This window comes from Perissodus microlepis, chromosome 7, assembly GCF_051167445.1.
Source record: "Perissodus microlepis isolate ML-2025 ecotype Zambia chromosome 7, ASM5116744v1, whole genome shotgun sequence".
In the NCBI taxonomy this organism is placed as follows: domain Eukaryota; kingdom Metazoa; phylum Chordata; class Actinopteri; order Cichliformes; family Cichlidae; genus Perissodus; species Perissodus microlepis.
In genome coordinates, this window is record NC_140467.1 from 984,405 (window position 1) to 1,007,543 (window position 23,139).

Sequence of the window (23,139 nt, forward strand, 5' to 3'; positions counted from 1 at the left end):
CGCACACACATGCACACACGCGCACGCACACACACACGCACACACACACACACACACACGCACGCACACACGCACATACACACACACACACACGCTGTCTTTGCAAAACTTAGTGCAACCACTGCGGTGGTGCCGTGTCGTAACCGTTGCCTAATTAACAGTTGCCGACGGCTTCACAGAGTCACACCCAGCATGTTGCACTAAAACCTTGTAATTCAGTTTCAAACAGTGCGACCTGTCATTCTCTCATTCAGGATCCAGCGATCAGCACAAACAGCAAATAAACTCGACAGCTTCCATGCTGGCTGGCAGCCCTGCACCAGTCTGCATGTTAATCCTGTGCTTGCCTCTCAGGTTCTCTCGGGGGACTCTGGTTTCCTCCCACTGTCCAAAGACAGCTTGTTGGGCTAACTGGTGATGGTAATCTGGCACGAGGTGTGAATAGAAGAGTGAATTTTTCTTTTCTTTCCCTCTGTGTCAGCCCGGTGTTAAAATGCTAATTGGTCATGGTGTACTCTGCCTCTTGCCCAGTGACAGCTGGGACAGGCTTCAGGCCATCGCCGTAACACTAAAATGGTTCAGAAGATGAATGAATCAGTGATACAGCTGCTGACTCTTGCAGTCATATCTAGTCCAGTGTTTCAACCATTTTGTAACAGTAGCTCACGAGCTTATCAAATGACACCGCTGTGGTTTAACTGTCAGCTGTGTACATTTCAGGTGCATAGCACTTCCACAGCCCACGTCAAAGACACATGCTGACCCTCAGAGACACCACCCTGGGAAAGCTTCACCTGTTTTCTGTGAGCTGGGTTTTTTTTTTTTTTTTGCCATTTCCAACCTGATCCAGATCTTTTTCCCCAGCTTCATATCACCCACTCCTCACAGCCACATCGTTGCTAAAATCTTGGCTACAGCAACGTTGTGACTGGCAGAAAGCTTTAGGTAGAAGATGTAGATGTATGTAAATAAGGCAGAGTGTAGCACTGATCCAAAACCTACGCATGCATCAGGTGATTTATAAAGAATAGCTCAGCTGATTACACCAAAGCAGGCACTTTAAGGTAGTGTCTGCTCTGTGAGAGACAGTTTGGGTTAGTCGTGTCATATTGTCCCTGATCGTATCAGTATACGCTGTTTGACAGTGAGCGCCACGCGTCACCCTCCGATGATGATTTAGTACCTGAAGGAGAGCTACATCCAACAAAGCACGATCCTTTGGAAAATATGCAAGAAAATAGTTCATGCTTGCTGAAGGTTGAAACCACACACTCGTTTTATCATGCGAGGCACGAATACACCATTGAGTACAACCAGGCTAGGAAGGAGGAGATGCTAGCAGCTGGTGATGTGCAACCCAAAAGTAAACAAATGACTCAACTGAGCATTGCTGGAGCACTCGTTAGTTGCACTATATATGACAGGAAGAGCAAACGGTGAATGGATATTACTTCTGCCGCTGCACTGCTTTTAGCCTTTCTTTGATGGGACAGTAGTGAGAAGACAGGAAAGCTGGGAGAAAGACCAGGGGCAAGGCACAGGAAGTGACCTCGGGGCAGAATCAGGTGTGGGCCTCTGTATTAGCCTGACAGCTCAAAGCAGGCAGCTAAAGCAGCCTTACCCACACGCAGGCCTTTAAACAGCCGGTTAAAAGCTCGACCCAAGACACAGCTCAAGTAGAAGAAATGTCAGTTGTATTACGCATTGTGCTGGCTCCTGTTAGTTTAGTTTTTGTGTTAAATACACAGTTATGTAACTAAAGTTTTCAGTGGAAACCCAACCTGAGCTACTTTTATGCTTACATCTGACACATGCTGTAAAATGGAGAGAATGTTGTCTCCAGGAGTTTAGCTGATTTAGAGCGGCAAGGTATGGTGGGTGTGTTCCGGTTAAAGAACACGGAGGCAGCTTCCAAGTTTAGGAGATTTATTCAGCTGTGGTCTGTAGTAACGATACATAAAGCAACTATCAGTACAGCACACATAAAACATTCAACATGCCCAGACATTCTAGCACAGAGATGGCACAAGGAACTGTATTCAACACTCACATCTATAACAACTTCAACAATTACACAAGATTTATAATTAGCATTAACTAACTTAGTAGCTTACATAGCGTATTAGCGTATTAGCATAGGATAACATTAGCATAGTCACGAGGGAACGAATACACACAATAGCATCTGACATACACAACATCATGTAAACAGAACCCACCTTCTGGCATTCACACACAGCAATAAACCAAAACCCACAAGATGCTGATGAGAGGACACAAGGAACAATGCTAGCTATCAGCAGCTATGAAGGCAGACTAGCAGCACATGGCACAGAGTGGTGCATTCAAGGAGCGTCAGCAATGATATGGTGAGTTCAATGACGTAGGACATATCAATTTCCACAGCGCAAACACTATCAATAAACAAACCACAACACTTCAACCAAGCAAACAACGTGCAAACAGTGGGCTTTCTAACACAGCCGCGCCGACTGTCTGCACAGACAGTCGAATCCAAGGTAGAAAGGCCACTCAGGTACGTGGATCCTTATCATCATCTTCAAGCATAGGGAGTGAGACCAAGCGGGCTACTGGTTGAATATACGTTCGATCTTTGACCTTAACAGCAGCAGTCCGGATGCGTCCATCAGCTCCAGGGTAAGTAGTCGTTACCTTACCAACAGGCCGTAAAGCTCTTGGGAGCTGAGGATCAACTATGAGCACCACTTGGTCCGGTTTGAGGCACTCCGCATCCTTCTGCCACTTCTGTCTCTCTTGCAAGATAGGCAGGTAGTGACGGATGAATCGGGACCAGAAGTGGTTGACAAGAACTTGACTATGTCTCCATCTGCAACTCCCGATAAGGTTACTGGGATCGTAAACCACTTGAGGGAGTGATGCATCATAGCGCCCCATCAGCAGGATGTTAGGTGTGATGGGGTCTGGATCTGCTATGTCTGATGAGACGTAGCCGAGAGGCTTAGCATTTACGATACCTTCCACTTCCACAAGGACTGTACGAAGCACAGTTTCAGGGACCGCCTGCTCCTTGAGTACGACCTAAAGAGCAGTTTTCACAGACCTGACCTCTCTCTCCCAGGCGCCACCGAAGTGAGGAGCACTGGGGGGGTTGAAACGGAAAGCAATCTGCTACTCTGCCAAACGCTCCTTCAACTGAGGCGCCATGGTCTCAAAGGCCTCATGTAGCTCTCGGGCTCCACTGACAAAATTTGTCCCGTTGTCACACAGGAGCTTAAAAGGTTTGCCTCTTCTGGCAATAAAGCGCCTTAACGACATCAGAAAAGAGTCAGTGTCAAGGCTCTCGAGGAGGTCTAGATGCACACAACGGGTCGTCATGCACTTGAAGACTATGCCCCAACGCTTCTCTGTTCGACGTCCAATTTTCACAGTAAAGGGTCCAAAACAATTGACTCCAGTTGAATAAAAGGATGGTTTATACAGACGCAGACGAGCTGGTGGCAGATCTGCCATCTTTGGGATGGAAGGATTGGCACGCCAAGCCTGACACTGCCTGCAGTCCCTCTGATACCGTCTGACTGCTTCCCTCCCCCGGAGGATCCAGAACCGGCGACGCAGTTCAGCCAACACTCTCTCTGGTCCAGGATGAAGGAGGGTCTCATCAAAATCCTGGATGATGAGCTTAGTCAGAGGATTTTCTTTTTGGGTCTAGTATGATCGGGTGGAAGGTGTCTAGCTCCAGCTGCTCAACTCTTCGTAACCTTCCACCAGTTCCGTATCCTTATCATATTCGGGTGATAAGGAGTTCTAACAGCTGTTGGTTGGCAATGGTCTGCCAGACCTGAGTGCCTTGGCCTCCTCTGGGAATGACTCTGACTGGGCCTTCATCAGGAGGAGTTTCTCGGCTTTGATGTAATTGTCTGCTTCGCTGGGCGAGCTTGAGTTTGGGTCAGCCGCCCCATGTAGGGACCACGCTGTTGCCTTCATGAGATCCTTCCAGGTGGAGAACATGCTGATTTCAGGAAGTTGAGGGCAGGAGTTAACCCTAACCTGTCCACAGAAATATGATTTCTTCAGCTCACCATCCTCTGGCTCTGGATATGCTGGTGGGCTGGTCGGCCAATGCTCCTCGGATTGACGTAAAAACTCAGGGCCTTGGTGCCACCAGTGTGGTCGTGACAGCTCCTTCAAGGTCTTGCCCCTGGTAATGTCATCAGCAGGGTTATTCACGGTATCCACATATCTCCAGGTATTCCCATCTGTCCGCAGGTAAGCGACAGACCCATATGCTCTCTTGGAAGTGTCGCAAAAGATGTGAAGATCTCTACTTGAAGCAGATGAATCAGCAGACACTGGTGCGTAACATCTGGGGATTTCCATTTGGATAAGATCAGGATTCTCCCTTTCCCAGGCAAGCCATCTGTCACGAAGGCTAGGTGGCTGGATCAGGTTGTCCCAGCCGAGCTGCTCCTTCCAAAGATCCTGTACCAGAATCTTGGCCTGTGTGGTGAACGGTACTATATAACCTAGCGGATCATACTGACACGCAAGTGTTTTGTAGACGTTCCTCAGTGTGGGTTCAGTTCTCTCCCCCAGTCGATGTCTGTATTTGAAGGAGTCACGAAGGCAATCCCATGTCAATCCCAGAGTTGGCTCCCAAAGGTCCGTGCTAGACTGAGAGAGCCAGAGGTCACTACTCTCAGATCTGACATTGGATGGAAGATGTTCAATGACAGCAGGGATGTTGCTGGCCCATTGACATATCTCAAAGCCCCCGGTGTGGAGCAGCTGGCGCAGACTGTCGACTAGGGCCTTAGCTTCCTCTTGGGAGTGGGTGCTGCGGAGGCATGGTAGCACTTGCCATTCATAGATCTTCGGCTCTTCATTCCTCTTCATGTCCCGCCAGAGGAAGCGCAGCACTGGTTTGTCTGCTGGCAAAAGGCGTATCTGGTGGAACATACCTTTGATGTCGCCAATCACAGCAACTGGATACTGTCGAAACCGAAGAAGAACTCCTAGCAAAGATGGACCTAGGGCAGGTCCAGGGAGGAGAATAGAGTTGAGGGACTTCCCTTTGTACTGGAAAGAGCAGTTAAAGACGATCCTGTCCGTGTCGCACCATGTGGTGAGGTATGAACCAGGATTCTGCAGTGGTTCTAGCTATCTCATGTGGCACCACGGCTACATAGCCCATCTTCTCTAGCTTCTGAATCTCCTGACAATATACTTTGGCGCGTTGTGGGTCTTTGACAAGTCTCCTCTCTGTACTGCGCAGACTTGGCAAGACTGCTTCCATAGGAGCTTGAAGCGTGGCGGAGTTGGCGCGACGAAGCAGTGGTGTGGCATACCTCTGTGTCCCATCGACAGTGACCCTGATGATGGATGTCTGGAGTAGGTTTAGAGCTTGCTGATCTTGCTTCGATCGGATTACCTGCTTCTCGCTCACATAAGGCAGCGTATCAATCTGACAGAGACGCTCAACATTCCTGAAAAGCTCACTGGTTGGCACAACTGTTGCTGTGAACAGGCATTGCTGCTCAGTTGCAGGAGTTTGGTCGATACTGATGGGACCTTGGAGCGACCAACCAAGCTTGGTATGGACAGCGATGGGTCCCCCTGTCAGGCCCAGATGAACTGGTCCTGTAGGTGCCAGGAGATGAGGCATGTCAGAGCCGATAAGCAGCAGAGGTTGAACATGGTCTACCAAAGGCAGAGGTAAGTCACGCAGGTGTTTATAGCGGCGTTGGAGAATCCTCACTGGATAGGAACGTTCTGAGAGACCAAGGGCATCGGTGGTGAATGCCTTTTGTATATGATACTTCTCCCCAGGTTTGTAGGGGGAGGACACTTGGAAGGAAACTGAGGCGCCACGAAACTGCACTACCTCTTGGTGGACAGTCCGCAGGGTAAGTGTCTCAGACTCTGGGGTGAGGTTTAAATGTCGAACAGCTTGTGGTAAAATGATGCTTCGTTCTGAGCCATCATCGAGTATTGCATGAGTCTCCAATGTTTGGTCCCTGTTGTACAGCAAGACCTTTACAACCTTCAGCATCACCTTGGGAGACCGGTTTGGCCTATCCAAGTACACTGTTGTAGTCGAAGCAGTCATCATGAGCACACTCTTCTGGATCTGCTGGACCGCATCATGCAATACAGTCAGGTTTTGCTCTCTGTAGGTATTACAAGGTCGTTTGAGGGTGCAAACCTCCGGCTGGTGAGTTCTTCCACATTTCCAGCACCGCTGTTCATCAGTTAACCACCTCACCATCTGGTCGGTGGTCAGTTTCTTAAACTCTATACAAGCGTTCAGGAAATGCTCCTTATTCTCGCAGCGGGGACAGTATGGTTTTGGTCTGGATGAGGACTTTGGTCGAACAGAACTCCCTTCTGAGCATGCTGTGTCACTACTGCTGCTAGTGTGTCATCAGTGACAGTAGCTCACCTCTTCATAAATGAAAATGTAATTATTCAGGTTACCTGTCCTCTCCTGTATCAATATTAATGACTTACTGAGGGAGCAACCGACAGGCCGATCCAGTAGAAACAAATGAAAAGAAAATAGGCACACCTGAACCCCAGACAGGCCTGACGGAGACAGCAAAATACTGCTGCTGTTTGTCTTCTTATATCAAAAAGGTCTCTTTATTTCAATCATTTCAGTAGATAAACACAATGCTAAGCGAGCTTTAAGTGACTTTGGTTCTTCCAGTGGGAGCATAAGTTTAAATTGTTCGCGTTAATGATACGTATCCAAATATCAGGACTCAACCTGGAGATGGCGTCTGTGCAAAAACGGAGTCTAAAACTGTGACGCTTCACTTATTTTAACCAGATGAATATTTTGGATAATTAATCAGCTGACTGCTGTTGTACGTATATATGCACAGCTATATACTCATTATCAAGTTTTTCTTTATCACTTTGTACTTTGTTAGTAAAGCAAACATGAAAGGAAAAAAGTTAAATGTTTTACAATTTAATGCAACATACTTCATACTGCAACGTACTTAAACTGAATCAAAAATAAACCTTGTATATGTTACAGTTTACAGTACTGTGGGAATAGTTAAATTTTTTGTATTGCTGCGTATGTCTGCTCTGAGTTAGCTATGATACAAATCCAAAAATACAAACATGCATTTAACCAGACACTCTTTCAGCTACACAGCCACAGTCACACTCAGCTGACTTTATATCAGCTGAGTGTGGTCATTGTAACAAGACTCCATTGTCTCGTAGTGCACTGAACTGACATAAAATCTGCCAAATAGCTCTAACACACACGGAAAAAAAGTCACACAACCACAAAGCCACACAAACAAAAGCACCAAGAAAAAGAAACTTTCAAGTGTGTGTAACTGCACACACACACACACACACACAATTCCCTATAACAAAAGACCTTTGTTTCTTATAAGAAGCCCTGATTAACGCACGGACCACACACACAGTCATAATGACCTGGCTTTATACAAATGATCAAATGACCTGGATTTATACAAATGATGATATACGTATATGTGTGTGTATATATACATACACACGCGCACACACACACAAACACACGCATATATATATATATATGTGTATATATATATATATATATATATATATATATATATATATATATATATATATATATATATATATATATATGTGTGTGTATATATATATATATATATATATATATATATATATATATATATATATGTGTGTGTGTATATGACGGAGTTGCAGAAAGGTGCGGCAAAGAAGGTGCATAAGAAATACAGCAAACTGTCCATACCTGAGGCCTTGGAAACTGCCAAGCAAAGACTCACAGCCTTGGCCAGCCGCTTGAGGAGGTACACCAGAGAGATAGAAGGCAGGAGAATAAACCAGCTGTTCTCCACAGAACCAGCAAAGGTGTACTCTCAGTGGCAAGGGAACAATAAGAGAACAGCACCACCAAGGCTGGAGACGGAGCAATACTGGAAGAGCATATGGGAGAAGGACGCAACCCATAACGGCAATGCTCAGTGGCTAGTGGATCTGAGGGCAGACCATAGCGACCTCCCTGAACAGGGACCAGTAACCATCACAGTGGCAGATATCCAAGAAAGGGTCTCCAGTATGAAGAGTTGGACAGCACCAGGGCCTGACATGGTTCACGCCTACTGGCTGAAGAAGCTGACTGCACTCCACGAGCGTCTGGCAGCACAAATGAACCAGCTGCTAGTTAACGAGAGACACCCGGAATGGCTAACTGAAGGTCGAACGGTCCTGATCCCCAAGGACCCCAAGAAGGGACCGGTCCCATCCAACTACCGACCAATAACCTGCCTCAGTACTACATGGAAGCTCCTGTCAGGCATCATATCGGCTAAGATGAACAGGCACATGGGTCAATACATGAGTGGGGCACAGAAAGGGATTGGCAAGAATACCAGAGGTGCAAAACACCAGCTACTGGTAGACAGAACAGTCAGCCGAGACTGCAAGACCAGACTGACCAACCTGTGCACTGCCTGGATTGATTACAAGAAGGCCTATGACTCAATGCCCCACAGCTGGATCCTGGAATGCTTAGAATTGTACAAGATCAACAGGACCCTAAGATACCGACTACGGAACAGAGCAGTTGTCAGCCACCTTCTGTACATGGATGACATCAAGCTGTATGCCAAGAGTGAACGAGACATCGATTCACTGATCCACACTACCAGGCTATACAGCAATGACATTGGAATGTCGTTCGGACTGGAGAAGTGTAGTCGAATGGTAACGAAGAGAGGGAAGGTAGTCAGAACTGAGGGGATTGAACTACCAGAAGGCAACATTGCAGACATAGAGGACAGTTACAAGTACCTGGGGATCCCGCAGGCGAATGGGAACCATGAAGAGGCCACTAGAAAGGCTGCAACCACCAAGTACCTGCAGAGGGTCAGGCAAGTCCTGAGGAGTCAGCTGAACGATAAGAACAAGATCCGGGCCATCAACACCTACGCCCTGCCCGTGATCAGGTACCCTGCTGGGGTAATAGGCTGGCCAAAGGAGGAGATAGAAGCCACTGACATAAAGACAAGAAAGCTCCTTACCATGCATGGAGGGTTTCACCCCAAGTCCAGCACCCTGAGGCTGTACGCTAAGCGGAAGGAAGGGGGCCGGGGACTGGTGAGTGTCAGCACCACAGTCCAGGATGAGACAACAAACATCCAAGAATACATTGGGAAGATGGACACAACTGACCGAGTGCTCAGTGAATACCTCAGGCAGCAGAAACCCAAGAAAGAGGAGGGAGACGAAGAACCATCATGGAAGGACAGGGCCCTGCACGGTATGTACCACCGGCAGATAGAGGAGGTGGCTGACATCCAGAAATCCTACCAGTGGCTGGACAAAGCTGGACTGAAAGACAGCACAGAGGCACTAATCATGGCAGCACAAGAACAAGCTCTGAGTACAAGATCCATAGAGGCTGGGGTCTATCACACCAGGCAAGACCCCAGGTGCAGGCTGTGTAAAGATGCTCCAGAGACAATCCAGCACATAACAGCAGGGTGCAAGATGCTAGCAGGCAAGGCATACATGGAACGCTATAACCAAGTGGCCGGCATAGTGTACAGGAACATCTGTGCCGAGTATAACCTGGAAGTCCCGAGGTCAAAATGGGAGATGCCCCCAAGGGTGGTGGAGAATGACCGAGCTAAGATCCTGTGGGACTTCCAGATACAGACGGACAAAATGGTGGTGGCTAACCAACCGGACATAGTGGTGGTAGACAAACAGAAGAAGACGGCCGTAGTGATCGATGTAGCGGTTCCGAATGACAGCAATATCAGGAAGAAGGAACATGAGAAGCTGGAGAAATACCAAGGGCTCAGAGAAGAGCTCGAGAGGATGTGGAGGGTGAAGGTGACGGTGGTCCCAGTGACTCCCAAGATGGGGGAGTGGCTCCAGCAGATCCCAGGAACAAGAAGGATAAAGAAGGACTAGAGGGGAATATTTTTGTATGTGTGCGCATTGGCTTTAATATAATTAAAATGAAATGGAGGACAGGTAGGACAATAAACACAGAACGATTTGCAGCATATTCAAAGAGCCTGTTGTGTTACCTGAGTAATAAAGCTGCTGCACGATTAGCTGCAGATAAAAACCACCAAATAAAAAAAGGGGAAAAAACGTGTGACTTTACCAAGATCTCTGTCTGCACGGGGCAACAAGAGGGATTTTATGAAGAGCTCTTTTATAAAGATCACTAGTTTTTAATGTCACCAGTTGATTTTATACCAATTAACTACTGGACGCTCACATAAACACCCCGCAGCAGACACCGAGTAGAAAAAGGCACCTTTTTCACTCTTGGATTTGGTTTCACGAGGGATCAGAGAAACATGTTGCTAACACAAACAGACAAAACAAGACGTTAGTCTGATTGAACTAAAATCAGTGATTCATGTGCTGTCCTCACCTGCAGTCTATGGTAAAGACCACCAATATTAAAAGCTAGTTGATTGATGTTAACAGTCATTCAGGTAATAGGATACATAACAAATCAAGTACAAAATCAGCTTTGATGTCATCATTCCTGCAGGAAAGAGATTTTTTTCAAAGGCCTTCAACAGTCACAAAGAAGACTTCTTCTTCCAACAATTTCCTGGAAATTTCACACGGCCTTTCTGGGATGTTTGCCTTTGATATTTCCATAATGTAAGTGTTGTACTTCTTGTGATTTCCAAGTGGAACTGATCAATTTTAAAGGTCTGATATTTAAGTATCAGTTTGTAAAGACTGACTTACAGCGTGGAAACAAGAACAACTGACGATTACTGTGAACGAGGTGAGTTCAAGGGAGGAGACGAAAAAAGGAAGTGCCGAAGTTTCTTCCCCTGGGATAAGAAGTACGTGTCTCGGTGTGCATGCACAGATAAGGTTTTGATAGCCGAGTTCAAATTTGACTATTTACAACATGCAGATCTGATTGAGACACTAAACAAAAAGGGCATCACATGCACACACGCACAGCTATGATGACCCCTGCTGTTAGTTCATGGCTCACTGAAGCGACCAATCAAGTCATTCCAGTAAAGAGCACGCCCATGGCTACATTTGGCCAATGAAGGATGACTATCTAGCTGACGGACCGTTTTGGACGACCAGTTGTAGACGGCCTCTCCGTGCCACACTGGAGTTGGTGCCAGCACGAGCTGCCCCTGCTCTCTGCAGCCCAGTTCCTCTGCTGGAGTCTGAGCGTCTCAGAAAAAGGCAGCTAATAATTATCAAGGAGAGCAGAGTCCAGGAGAGAAGTGCTCTTTGCTCTTTGTCCTTGACTCTCTTTGTCACTTCTTCTAGCTTGCTGAATAAGTTAGAACATGTTGTTTCACTTGCCGATCTCTCCTCTGTAGCTCAAAATGTCTTCATCTTCTTCCTCTTACCTTCCCAGTCTGATTCACACTCATCCTCCCTCCTCGTATATCGCTGCACCCTCTTCTCTCCTATCCTGTTTCCTTTCACACTCCCACAACACTTTTCTGTCCTTTGAGAAAGAAGAAATTGAATTCTCGTGCCTCACTGCTTCAGCGTGTTGTCCCTGGGACTCTCCTCCTCGCTCTTTGTGTTCTTCCCTCTTTCCTTTCTTGTTCTCCTACTTCATCCTTGTTTCCATCACGGTCACACTTCCTATTTTCTCCTGTAATTTCAGTCTTTTCTATCCCCTGTTTGCAGACTGCAATTCTTTGCCCCGTTTCTATGCGCTGGGTATTTTTTGCCTTCATTAAATTCTGCCTCCTTCCATCTATAACGCTCCTTTGCCTCTCTGAGCAAAACACCACCATCTTTTTTCCTCAGTTTTGCTTCCCTTCCCCCTTCTATTCTCCTCTTCTGAGGCTTAAACCCAATTATCTTGTGTTCTAGAGAGAGAAACCACACACACACGGTGGGAACAGCCTGTGGGAAGCAGCGCAGCCGCGAGGGACGGACGCCGTTTGTTCTCCCTTCGGCCGGTCGCCTCCGATCGTGTCAGCAAGACACAAGCGCACATATACACAGACTGAGAAAGCCAGAGATAAAGACGAGAGGGAAATACAGAAAAGGAGGCATTGTACGTCACACACACAAGCCCGTTTAGCTATCTTAGTGAGGACCTTCATTGACATAATGGTTTCCCCAGCCCCTCACCCTAACCATTAACAATGAATGCCTGACCCTAAACCTAACTGTAACCCTGACACTAAAACCACATTTTGAGCCTCAAAAAGGCCTTCAAACTTGTGAGGACCGGTTTGTGTGTCCTCACAAGTGACTGACTAAATTGCTTTGATGCTAAAACACACTCTAATCAAAATAACTGGATAAAGATTTATGAATTCATATAAGTTTGGTTCACAATTTTCTTCACGTCAGTTTAAATCAATACAAAATTAAAAAAGCTGATATTTCATGTTGAATGAACTACTTCAGAATAACCATTTTACTGCATAAATCTCCACAGAAAAACACCAAAAACCAATAATCACTGATGTTGGTTTGTTTGAGCACGTCGCGATCCCGAGCTTAACATTCCCACTGCTTTAAACGTTCCTAAGCAGGGATGATGAAACGAGCGTCCCTGCCCTGTTTGGGTAAAAGTCAGTTACTCAACAACATCTTTTATTAAGTGAGCAATGCAGGCCTCCTCTGTTACTCTGTGACTATAAAGTGCATTTAACTCATGATGTGTTTAACAGTCTTGGCTTGCATGTGTTGTATACTGTCAATTATTGAAAGAGAAATTACACAGACATTTAATAACGTGTCAAAAGATGTAAAGAGTGCCTCCTTTATGACTTTTCTTTTTACAGACCAATGTGTGATTAGAATGTGTGATAAGCATGACAGCTCAGCTAAACTGAGGCTTTACGACTACGCAAGGACCAAAATACAAGCATGCTGGTAACACCTCACCCTTTGAGTCATTTCAAACATCTGCGTACCTGAGGGCCAAAAACATGGTTTACAAAAATAAATAAAGGCTATGGTAGCATTGTAAAATGCATCAAGCGGACGTGACATGCACCAAGTCCACGAGCGCAGCGTGTCAGCTATAAAACAGCAGTGTTTGGATCTTGAACGCTATGATTTGAAACTGGAAGCTGGAAGTTCCACTTGTTTCAGCAACGATTTTGCTATTTTATCCTTTAACTGCTGCTAGGTCATTAGGCAAACCTATAAAATATAAATCTTACATCTCCAGAAATAATTAATCCATTTCCTGGTACGCTTACACCCATCTCTGGAGTTTGCCCTTCCAGGAGCAGCCCCCAAAGCAAAGCCTTTCAGGGCAGAGTGCAGCCTACTCACAGCCACTCTGACAGGACAGAGGGCTGTACTTAATCACATCGCTGGGAACAACCTCTAATATCTTCCTCACTTTGCCTGACGGCGGCTTCTTCCTCGCTCCTGTTTAATGATATGAAAATATCCTGACATTAAATTAGTTTTCTCACATGCTCACAGTGAACGCGGCTGGAGAGGTCAGTTTGCCAGCTGGGCAGCGAGAGAACATTTGCACAAGTCTAAACACACACAGGCCCCATAAACAGATGGTGTCTCCTCGTGCACGCACACACACACAGTGATATGCTGATAACACATGACCAGGTCCCTCGAGTTTGCGGCCCAAACATTACACACGAGATAACATCGTGTATGTACTTATGCAAAAACGCACACAATCCAGTCATTCACATGATTCTGAAACCAGTTCCCCATCTCTGCACAGTCAAACATGTTCTTCCTCAGTTCGTCATCCTGCTTCCTCTTTACTGTCTCAGAAGTGCAGTCCTAGAGTGGACCATGCTGTAGCTTCACACCATCAGAGCTTAGTCATCCACACACTGCTGTACTTAATCCACTATCGCGAACACGCACATACCGACGAGCACCTGCGTTCCCCTCAGAGACGTTATCGCTGCTTTGTCATGAGCTGCTGTCATTCAGTGATTGCATCACATCGGAAAGCAATAATCTGCATTCTAAAGGAGAACGGGCACAGACCTAAACGACTTCACCCGTGCATGGTGCACACTATTGTGTCTATGCTGTATTATACAAAGTGCTGCTATAATAGACTCCCTACTTCCAATCATTGAGATCACACACACGCAGCTGCCACACGGATACGCCGCAGCTCAGTGGACACGCCGTTAAATCTAAACCTTAATCTAATCCACTCGTCCTCCCTGTGCGAAGAAAGCAGTCCACTAACAGCAGCAGGTCACTCGGGCACGCCCCGATGTTGAAAGCACACTGTGAAAGAAAATGCAGCGAGGAGTTTCCGCTCTGACGGTTCAGGAAACACTAGAGCATCTAAAAGGCTTCCCTCACAGGGCGCTGACCGCCACTCTGGAAAAAAAAGTTTTAGATCGTTTATAAAGAAACACAAATGCTCTAATTTTACAATTTATACAGTAGTCCATTTCTGGCACTTTGAAAATGCCTCTGATGTGGTCCCGCTGCATCACGCTGCTCGATACCCACAAATAGAACGAACCCCGATAAGAGTATAGAGCGTAGTGGATAAAACCAAGAATACGTCTAGTTTTAACATGACATCCATTCTTGCAGACTGTAACCAGACAGCAGACACATGGAGGTGGCAGGACTGATGTGAAGAGCAATAACTGGCTCCTTTTTGTCAGGAAATCGTGTCGATTGATGAGCAGAAGTCAAAAACATCCACGCTGTCTTATGTAATAAAGGATATAAAGTAACAACCTTGTCGGCACTGTTTAGATAAATCTATTAAACCAACAGACTCAGACCTAAATGGATTAACGCCAGGTTTTATAAGTGCACGAATTACATCAGTCCAATGCATACAACGACTCCAGCGAACCCACTGGGAGGACTGGTCCATTGCTGGAAGGACCATTAACAGCTGAGCAACAGGCTCATCTGGATCCACTCGTGTCCGTCATGTGATGCGTCGCCATGCATGCACAACCAAAGCAAGCCTATTATCGGCTAAAATACACCAGCGGAGAAGACTGATGGAAAACCATATGTCATAATGGGATTACAGATTTGAAAGAAAAGGACGGGGGGGGGGGGGGGGGGGGTGCAGCCTATGTGCAGCCAGCCTTAAAGAGGAACTATAGTAAATCCTGTAGGTGCTTTATAGGATTATTGCAGCGATGCTGTAAACACAAACACAGCATTAGGAGTATGATAAGGTTGCCACAGATAAGTCCTGATAGAAGGATCATTACGCACATCGTTGTGAGTCCACAGGAGCAAGACATCTTTACTTTAAGCCCCTGAACTCAGCCCTAAATCTCAACAGGAGAAATCCAGATGTGCCACAGCTACACTGGGCTCACATCTGGTAACTGTGTAAGCCTTCACAGGCGAAAGCACATCAAACAGGGTAAAACAATGTTTCAGTAAAAATATTACAGAAATAAAACAGCTACATCACATTTTGGGTCAAAGATTGTCGCACTCAGTTTCTCGTTTCAGTTTTCGGCTACTGGTCCATGATGGCCTATAACCCTCATCCCAACCACTCCCACCAGGAAAAAAAATCAACAAGTAAATAATTTGAGAGCCTGAAAAAAAAAACACTACAGAATAAAATCAGAATAGTTACTTCTTACTTTAGAGTCAGTCAGCCCAATCGCTAATGGATAAAGTGTTTAAGCTCAATAAAATATCACGATTATATAATGATGGTAGTCATTTGTGTGGGAACATTATCATTCAACCAAGGTAACAGGTAGCAGCATTTCCCTGGTGTCTACACAAACTAATCCTCCTACAATGTATTATTACAGGATTTAACAGTAAAAAAACAAAAAACAAAAACAAAACAACAGTTCAGTGCTTTTAAAATGGACAGTGAATGCATAACTTACCCAGTCACTGCAGTGGGTGAGAAAACCCACTGAATCTGTCTGAACATAACCGTAACCAGTGATTCATCCTGCAACCGTCAAACGATACAGTCGTCCTTTTGCAGATGCACAAACTTGGAAACTCCAGACCAATCATATGTTTTTAAAATTGTGTTTTTTTAGTAGCTAAACATTAAATCTGGATCCATTTTTGCATCAGATAAAAATGTTACACTAGGCTGTCAACTCTGACAACTGCACATATAATTAGGAACAGGATGAGCGGTGTGTGTGTGTGTGTGTGTGTGAGAGTGTGTGTGTGTGTGTGGGGGGGGGGGGGCATAAGAAAAAGGACACACATGCACACTATAGGTTTATTAGACCGTGGTTATGAAAGACTTACTTCATCTGTTTGACGATGGTGCTTTTCCCTGACTCTCCGGCCCCTGAGGGATAAGAGACAAGAAGACAATATAAACAGGGTGTGTGTGTGTGTGTGTGTGTGTGTGTGTGTGTGTGTGTGTGTGTGTGTTTGACAGAAAGATGGAGATAGAGTGTCAGAGAGGAGGGGTAGGTAGGGAAGAGAGAGAGAGGCAGGGAGGTATGTGCACAGCACAGCAGCAGGAGATGAAAGAGATGGACAAAGTGGCTGAAGCCTTTCTTCCTCAGCCTCCTCCATCCTCCATCTTGCAACAGAGTCAAACAGATTAAACACTCGAGGTTAATTTCGCGCAAAGAATCAATGAATCAATCCCAAACCAATGAAGCAGCGCTGCCTGTGCGGGGCCCTCCACTGCTGCTTGCTGCCATTTTTTCGCCTTGGCTTCCATCTGCAGCTAACATCTCTGGTGTAGATGTCATCTTTTACCGACCCACTGACTGATTGTGCGTTAAAACATTTGGACCATCTGCCGTTATCGTATTCAAGCAGGTGGCTTCAAAATGATGCAATAGGAAGGAAGGGTTCCTTCAAATGCACAATAAAAAACCATAACGCATCTTTGCTCTTGTTGTTGAATATAGTTTGTGACAGACGTCGACAGTTTCTGTCTTTTCTTTCTTTATTTCCACCACCAACCCACACCCACCCACACGCGCGCGCACACGCACACACACCACACCTTCCCACGGCCCCAGGGTCTCATTTCTCAGCCCTGGCGCTACCAGCCGAAGAGAAGGGCATTAAAGCCAAGTCTCTTACCGAGCAGCAGCAGTTTAACATCTTTGGCCGCGGTGAGGCCGTCCTCCTTCAGGTTTTTCTCGATGGCTTTGCTCCGATCCAGAGCCGCCCTCTCCTCTGCGCTCAGAGTACATCCCATGGTCAGAGAACACAGCTTGATAGAGTATCGGTACCGGGATCCACGGAAGAAAGCGCAATAATTAGACGAATGAATGAAACTTCAATTGCAAATCCTTTTTCTTTCCTTCGCTGGTTTATTGCCCCCCTTTTCTCTGCTCAGACTTCGATCCCTCTACGATCCCTCTGTTTCTTTCTGGGCAGCCGTGCAGAAGCACCGTTAAAGCATTGAAATCAGGGATCCGCTCGGTTTGATCCACAGCGCAACACCGAGACGATATAGCCTCCGCAGCTGGTCGCTTCTCACGCGTGGTCTCTGAGCTGGTCCGTCCTTTATCCGTGTCTTTCTTTTCTCTTTTTTCCTCCGTTAGTAAATCACGATAACGGTTCCCTTCTTCTTCTTGTTCTTGTTCTTCTTCTTGTTCTTCTTCTTCTCCACTCGTCTGTTCTGCGTTACTGGGCGGCGGTGCGCATTGCTCGGTTCTTCCGTTTGGCTCCTCCGGGGCGGGCGGCGGCGGGGACTCGCTCTGTAACACTACTGCCTCCCGGTAGCTCCGGTAGGGGCTCAGTGCTCCGTTAGTTCATTCGTTCAGTTGCAGGTTTCTGACGTCAGAGCAGTGAAAACAAATGTGGGAGAGCACATCCACGCTCCCAGTGGCGCGGCCTTGTGGCGCACTGGTGCATAGTACCATCATGGGCTTCAGGAACAGTTAAACCCAAAGCGACTCCAGGTTAAGTTAACGGTGAGGTTGATCTGTCTATAGGTCCGATGGCTCGTAGAAAATCACATAAAGTAAGGTTAAATGGATATCTCATACTCGATAGAGCAACAGATTTCCTTTTCAGACGCATAAAACTGCAAATGCATGAGATTTCTTTACTCGTCTAGCTTTCTCTGAAGTTCTCTTCAGTAATAATGTCCTGGCATCATTGTATAAGACACTTGGACTGATCTGAAAGTATCTCTGAGACGCTTCCCAAAGACAGCAGTGCGGTGGTTACATGCAGGGCTGGATCTAACCTTTCTGATACCCCAGGAAAACTCATGATTTGGTACCCTCAACCTCCTTACAGGCATATTCATTTTTACCACCACAAGTTTTTGAGAAAATTGTCCCTTTTAGGTATGTAAATGGCCCCGAAGGAAATGTACAGGATAGATGGATTCCCATTTTTGGCAAACAGGTTAAAACCCCATTTTTGTAATTCAGAGGGCAAAAGTTTGTTGGACAATTTAAAGCAGGGGCGGGCAACTCCAGGCCTCGAGGGCCGGTGTCCTGCAGGTTTCCCCAGTCTTATAAAATGTCCTGTTTATAAGATTTGGGGAAACCTGCAGTCAGCTGAGACTGAAGAAGTCACTTGGGGTGACGAAACGTTTCTCCCACAAAACGCTACATCCAGATGAACAGAATCAACTTTTGGACAACAACATTTAGCTACGTGGAGCATAAATTAGCTAAGGTAAACACAAACACGTATGTTCAGCATCTGGTAAACAGCTGCGAGTGACCAAAGGTCATAAAACAAAAAAGACAAGTAGCTTTTTTTGTTTCTTTAGCAAAGAAAATGACTGGCCAGTGCATTAGCAGTGATCATAATTTCATCCTACAAACAAATATTTAATCCAAGATTAGTGCTAATCTGCAATGGCTGCAAATTTCCTCCAACTCAATGAGGGGAAAACCGAAGTCCTCGTATGCGCCCCTGATAGATTTTTATCGCAGATAGTGAAAGCCCTTGGTCCTCTCTCACTCTATGTTAAATCCTCTATCAGGAATTTGACTCGAGTCTCACATTGGATGGTCATGTGAAATCTCTGGTTCGGTCTTGTTTTTATCATTTAAGAAATGTGGCTAAGCTAAGCCCGATGTTATCTCGCTCTGAACTGGAGATTGCTATACGTGCATTTATTTCGTCATGCTTGGATTATTGTGATTCGCTGTTTATGTGTCTAAGCAAAGGTTCTCTGGATCGTCTGCAGGTTGTGCAAAACGCTGCAGCTACGCTGTTGACAAAATCCTGCAAGTACTCACATGTGACACCGTTGTTATCTCAGTTACACTGGCTTCCTGTTGAATTTAGAGTCAATTTTAAGATCCTGGTCTTAACCTACAGAGCTGTGCACGGACTGGCACCAGCCTACATCTTTGATCTGCTACAGCCCGATGTCCCCAGCAGGTCTTTGAGGTCATCTGATCAGGGCTTACTTGCTTTAAAAAATACTAAGAGGAGGACTGAGGGTGACAGAGCTTTTGCCACTGTGGCCCCGAGACTGTGGACTCTCTCCCCCAAGCATTAAGAACTGTGGACTCAGTAGCTGTTTTTAAAAAAACAACTCAAAACTCACCTTTTTAAAACTGCTTTTGGTTAATTTTTTGCCTGTTTTATTTTCTCTTTTTAAATCTGTTTATGACTTGTAATCTTATGTGCAGCACTTTGTGATTCTGTCTTGAAAGATGCTATATAAATAAAAATGTATTTATTTATTATTTATTTCCTGTTCACAAAATAGTAACTTGCAGAGTAATTTGACATAATCAAAGAGAAGATGAACACATTTGTTATATATGCCGTGTTCTGCTATGACACTTTTATTTAGCATGACATGAAGTATATACAGTATGAGTTTAAAGTCTATAGCGGGGGGGGGGGGGGTCTCATTCATTTTCCCAAGGAGCCACTTGAGAAACTGGGACTGTTGTGGAGATCCAGACTGATAATAACTACAATAATGATAACATAGAGGCTATAATAACAGTCTGTGGAGTGGGTGTGGTCTCTGGCCAGCTGCAGAGGGCAGCGCAGGGGCGAGGTCAACAGGTGTGCTGGGATGAGAAGGTGACTGTGACTCTTTATATGTTCACAGTGACAGTCGGAGGGGAGGAGAGCGAACGTGACAGCGGAGCGGGAGTGTCTGTGTCCCAGTAAAACAAAACCACAGTGAAACCAAATCTGTAAATAAAGAAGTGCTGTCATTACGTCCGTGTTCTGTCCATGTGTAACGGGTCCAACATCACACAGTCATTTGATATAATTATTATATAATAATTTTTTGGCCTTATTCAATTTTATTTATACAGCACCAAATCACACCAACAGTCGCCTCATAGCGCTTTATATTGTACAGTAGATCGTACAATAATAGATTCAGAGAAAAACCCAACAATCATATGACCCCCTATGAGCAAGCACTTTGGCAACAGTGGGAAGGAAAAACTCCTTTTAACAGGAAGAAACCTCCGGCAGAACCAGGCTCGGGGAGGGGCGGGGCCATCTGCTGTGATTGGTTGGGGTGAGAGAAGGAAGACAGGATAAAGACATGCTGTGGAAGAGAGACAGAGATTAATAACAAATATGATTCAGCAGAGAGGTCTGTTAATACATAGTGAGTTATGTGTTAATGGGAATCCCCCAGCAGCCTATGTCTATCGCAGCATAACTAAGGGAGGATTCAGGGTCACCTGGTCCAGCCCTAACTATATGCTTTAGCAAAAAGGAAAGTTTGAAGCCTAATCTTAAAAGTAGAGATAGTGTCTGTTAGGGCTGTTCGATATAACGATATATATCGGATGACGATATAAAAACGTCTATCGTTTCCTATTACGCTATCGTTTGTTTCGTGGTGTCGTAAAATAAACTGTTTACGGCAATATTTTTTCATGGTTTTGATGGTCACTGTAGTGGCTATATTAATTTCTTAAAGTTCTGTCTTTCTCTTATACTTAATATATCCACACTACGGACGGCAAGCCCCTTTTTTTACGTGTTGTCGTTAGCAGCAATGACGGTAAAACCATCGCGTGGCTCCGCTGTCCGCTTGTTTGTTTTCCCACGTAAACCTTTCACAATAAAGCTCAAGATCCTGTTGAGACTTTTCAAAATAAAGAATCACGTGAAAGAGTATGCAGAGAGTTTAAGGATGAGAAGCAAAAAAGAGCCGTCAGGTGCTAAAAAATAAACCTTAGACTCAGACTTTGAAAGAAAACAGCGGCCGTTACAACTTATGTCTAAAAATGTATAGTTTCATGCATCGGTTAAAACACTCGACTCCAGGTAAAGGACTCCCAGCTGGAAACACTTCACACAAGTCGAGCTGCCCGAGATTCACAGAATTTACATAAAATGTTACATTTTTGTGATTTATATCGTTGTCAGGACGATACATGTCTTATATCATTTATGAGATTTTGGTCATATTGTACAGCCCTAGTGTCTGTCTCCTGAATCCAAACTGGAAGCTGGTTCCACAGAAGAGGGGCCTGAAAACTGAAGGCTCTGCCTCCCATTCTACTTTTAAATACTCTAGGAACAACAAGTAGGCCTGCAGTGTGAGAGCGACGTGGTCCTACTGGTAAGAGCAGAAGTTATACTTACACAATGAAAACGTAAAACCGACATCATAAAAAATATCAACATTAAATCACCAATTAATCAAATTGTGCATGTTTTTGCAAAATTCCAAAGCATTTTAATTTTAAACAAAGTACTGTTGCATTTTGCTTGTAGTTTAATTACTTCATCTGCAGTCAGTCTGTTTTGGACTTGAACAAGTGCATGAAAGTAATGTTTGTATTTCCACCTTAATGTCTGAGGTTCAAAGGCAAATAACAGTCACATGAACAGCAAATTCAAGATGTGCTTACCATTCTGCATCTGAGAGCTCTGGGATGTCCCTTTGTCCCACAAACCTCTCAGATTTCTGCTCTCAGGTCCTAGATTCCTGCTGCCACTTTGCTCAGGCTGAGCTGAGCCTGACATTTGTGCGATAGCTTGTGTCCCCATCTTTAGCCTCACATTCCTGCAAAGGTACAACAAACTCATTCAGTGTTCTTGTCCTGATGGAGTTAAATATTTAGTTACAAGCTCTCAAAGCCTTGGGTCAGTACGATGCAAAAATATTTGTTTCAGTTCCTAGTTCATTTTAGTCACTTTGTCTTGCAAAGTCTGACCATTTTCCCCTTAGACCTGTTCAGCCCCTGGTTCTAACACTTTTCAGCACAGCCTATCTGATCGTGCACTTACGTCTGTGAACAAATCACTTCCTATAGTAGTTTTTTTTTCACAATGCATTCGATAATTTGCGATGTTAGAAAAGTATTGTTGCATCTATAATACTCCTTCTCCCTTTTTCTCTTTTCCTTGTCACATGGGGTCAACATGAGTCATGAGTACATGAGGTACCCTCACACAGGCACACACTGTAAATAGTGATGTGATGCAAGTCTTTGTAAGAACTGTTGCATCAGATGTGGGGTGGGATCCACTTACTGAGGACACAAAAACTTGGGAAACTAAAAATGTATTTTGCAACTCACTAAATAAGACTTTTTTGCTGACAGCAATCACTTTTTCCAGTTTCATGCTCTGTTCAGCCACTATTTATCAAAAGATGCTGAATATGAGTTCTTACACTTATATACAATTATCAAGAATATGTTCAACATGTACAAATCACAGTTTGGCCATAACGAACACCTTGTTCGAACATAAGAGTGTCCATAAGTGCACATAAGTCCATAAATGCACCAGGACGCTCTAGGCCGCAGGTCTGGTGATACGATTACAAAATCGTATCACCAGACCTGCGACCATATGTTCTGGACACTCGGGTAAAGAGAGGGGCTGAGCTGTCAACTGATCACCACCTGGTGGTGAGTTGGATCAGGTGGCGGGGGAGGACGCTGGACAGACCCGGTGCACCTAAACGCGTAGTGAGGGTGTGCTGGGAACGTCTAGCAGAGGCCCCAGTCCGCGAGATCTTCAACGCACACCTCCGACAGAGCTTCAACAGCATTCCGAGGGAGACTGGGGACATTGAGTCCGAATGGACCATGTTCAGCGTCTCCATTGCTGAAGCTGCTGCATTGAGCTGTGGCCGCGAGGTGGTTGGTGCCTGTTGTGGTGGTAATCCCCGAACCATATGGTGGACACCAGAGGTGAGGGCAGCCACCAGCCTGAAGAAGGAGTCCTATCGGGCTTGGTTAGCCTGTGGGACTCCGGAGGCAGCCGACA

The 23,139-nt window shown here is 45.4% G+C and overlaps 1 protein-coding gene across 2 annotated transcripts in view; it reads right to left on the reverse strand.

The window, feature by feature from the left end:
* The window catches only part of LOC146382216 (guanine nucleotide-binding protein G(o) subunit alpha), a 94,750-nt gene extending 77,032 nt beyond the window's left edge, over positions 1-17,718 (reverse strand). The window contains exons 1-2 of one of the 2 annotated variants that reach the window (XM_084932687.1): positions 17,032-17,718; positions 16,234-16,276 (exon numbers count right to left, since the gene is read on the reverse strand). In XM_084932687.1, coding sequence (XP_084788813.1) covers positions 16,234-16,276; positions 17,032-17,149 — 161 coding nt within the window. In that variant the 5' untranslated portion in view covers positions 17,150-17,718. The remainder of the gene's footprint in view (positions 1-16,233; positions 16,277-17,031) is intronic. The other variant, XM_084932686.1, reaches the window with a different exon arrangement.
* Between the last annotated feature and the right edge of the window lie 5,421 nt (positions 17,719-23,139).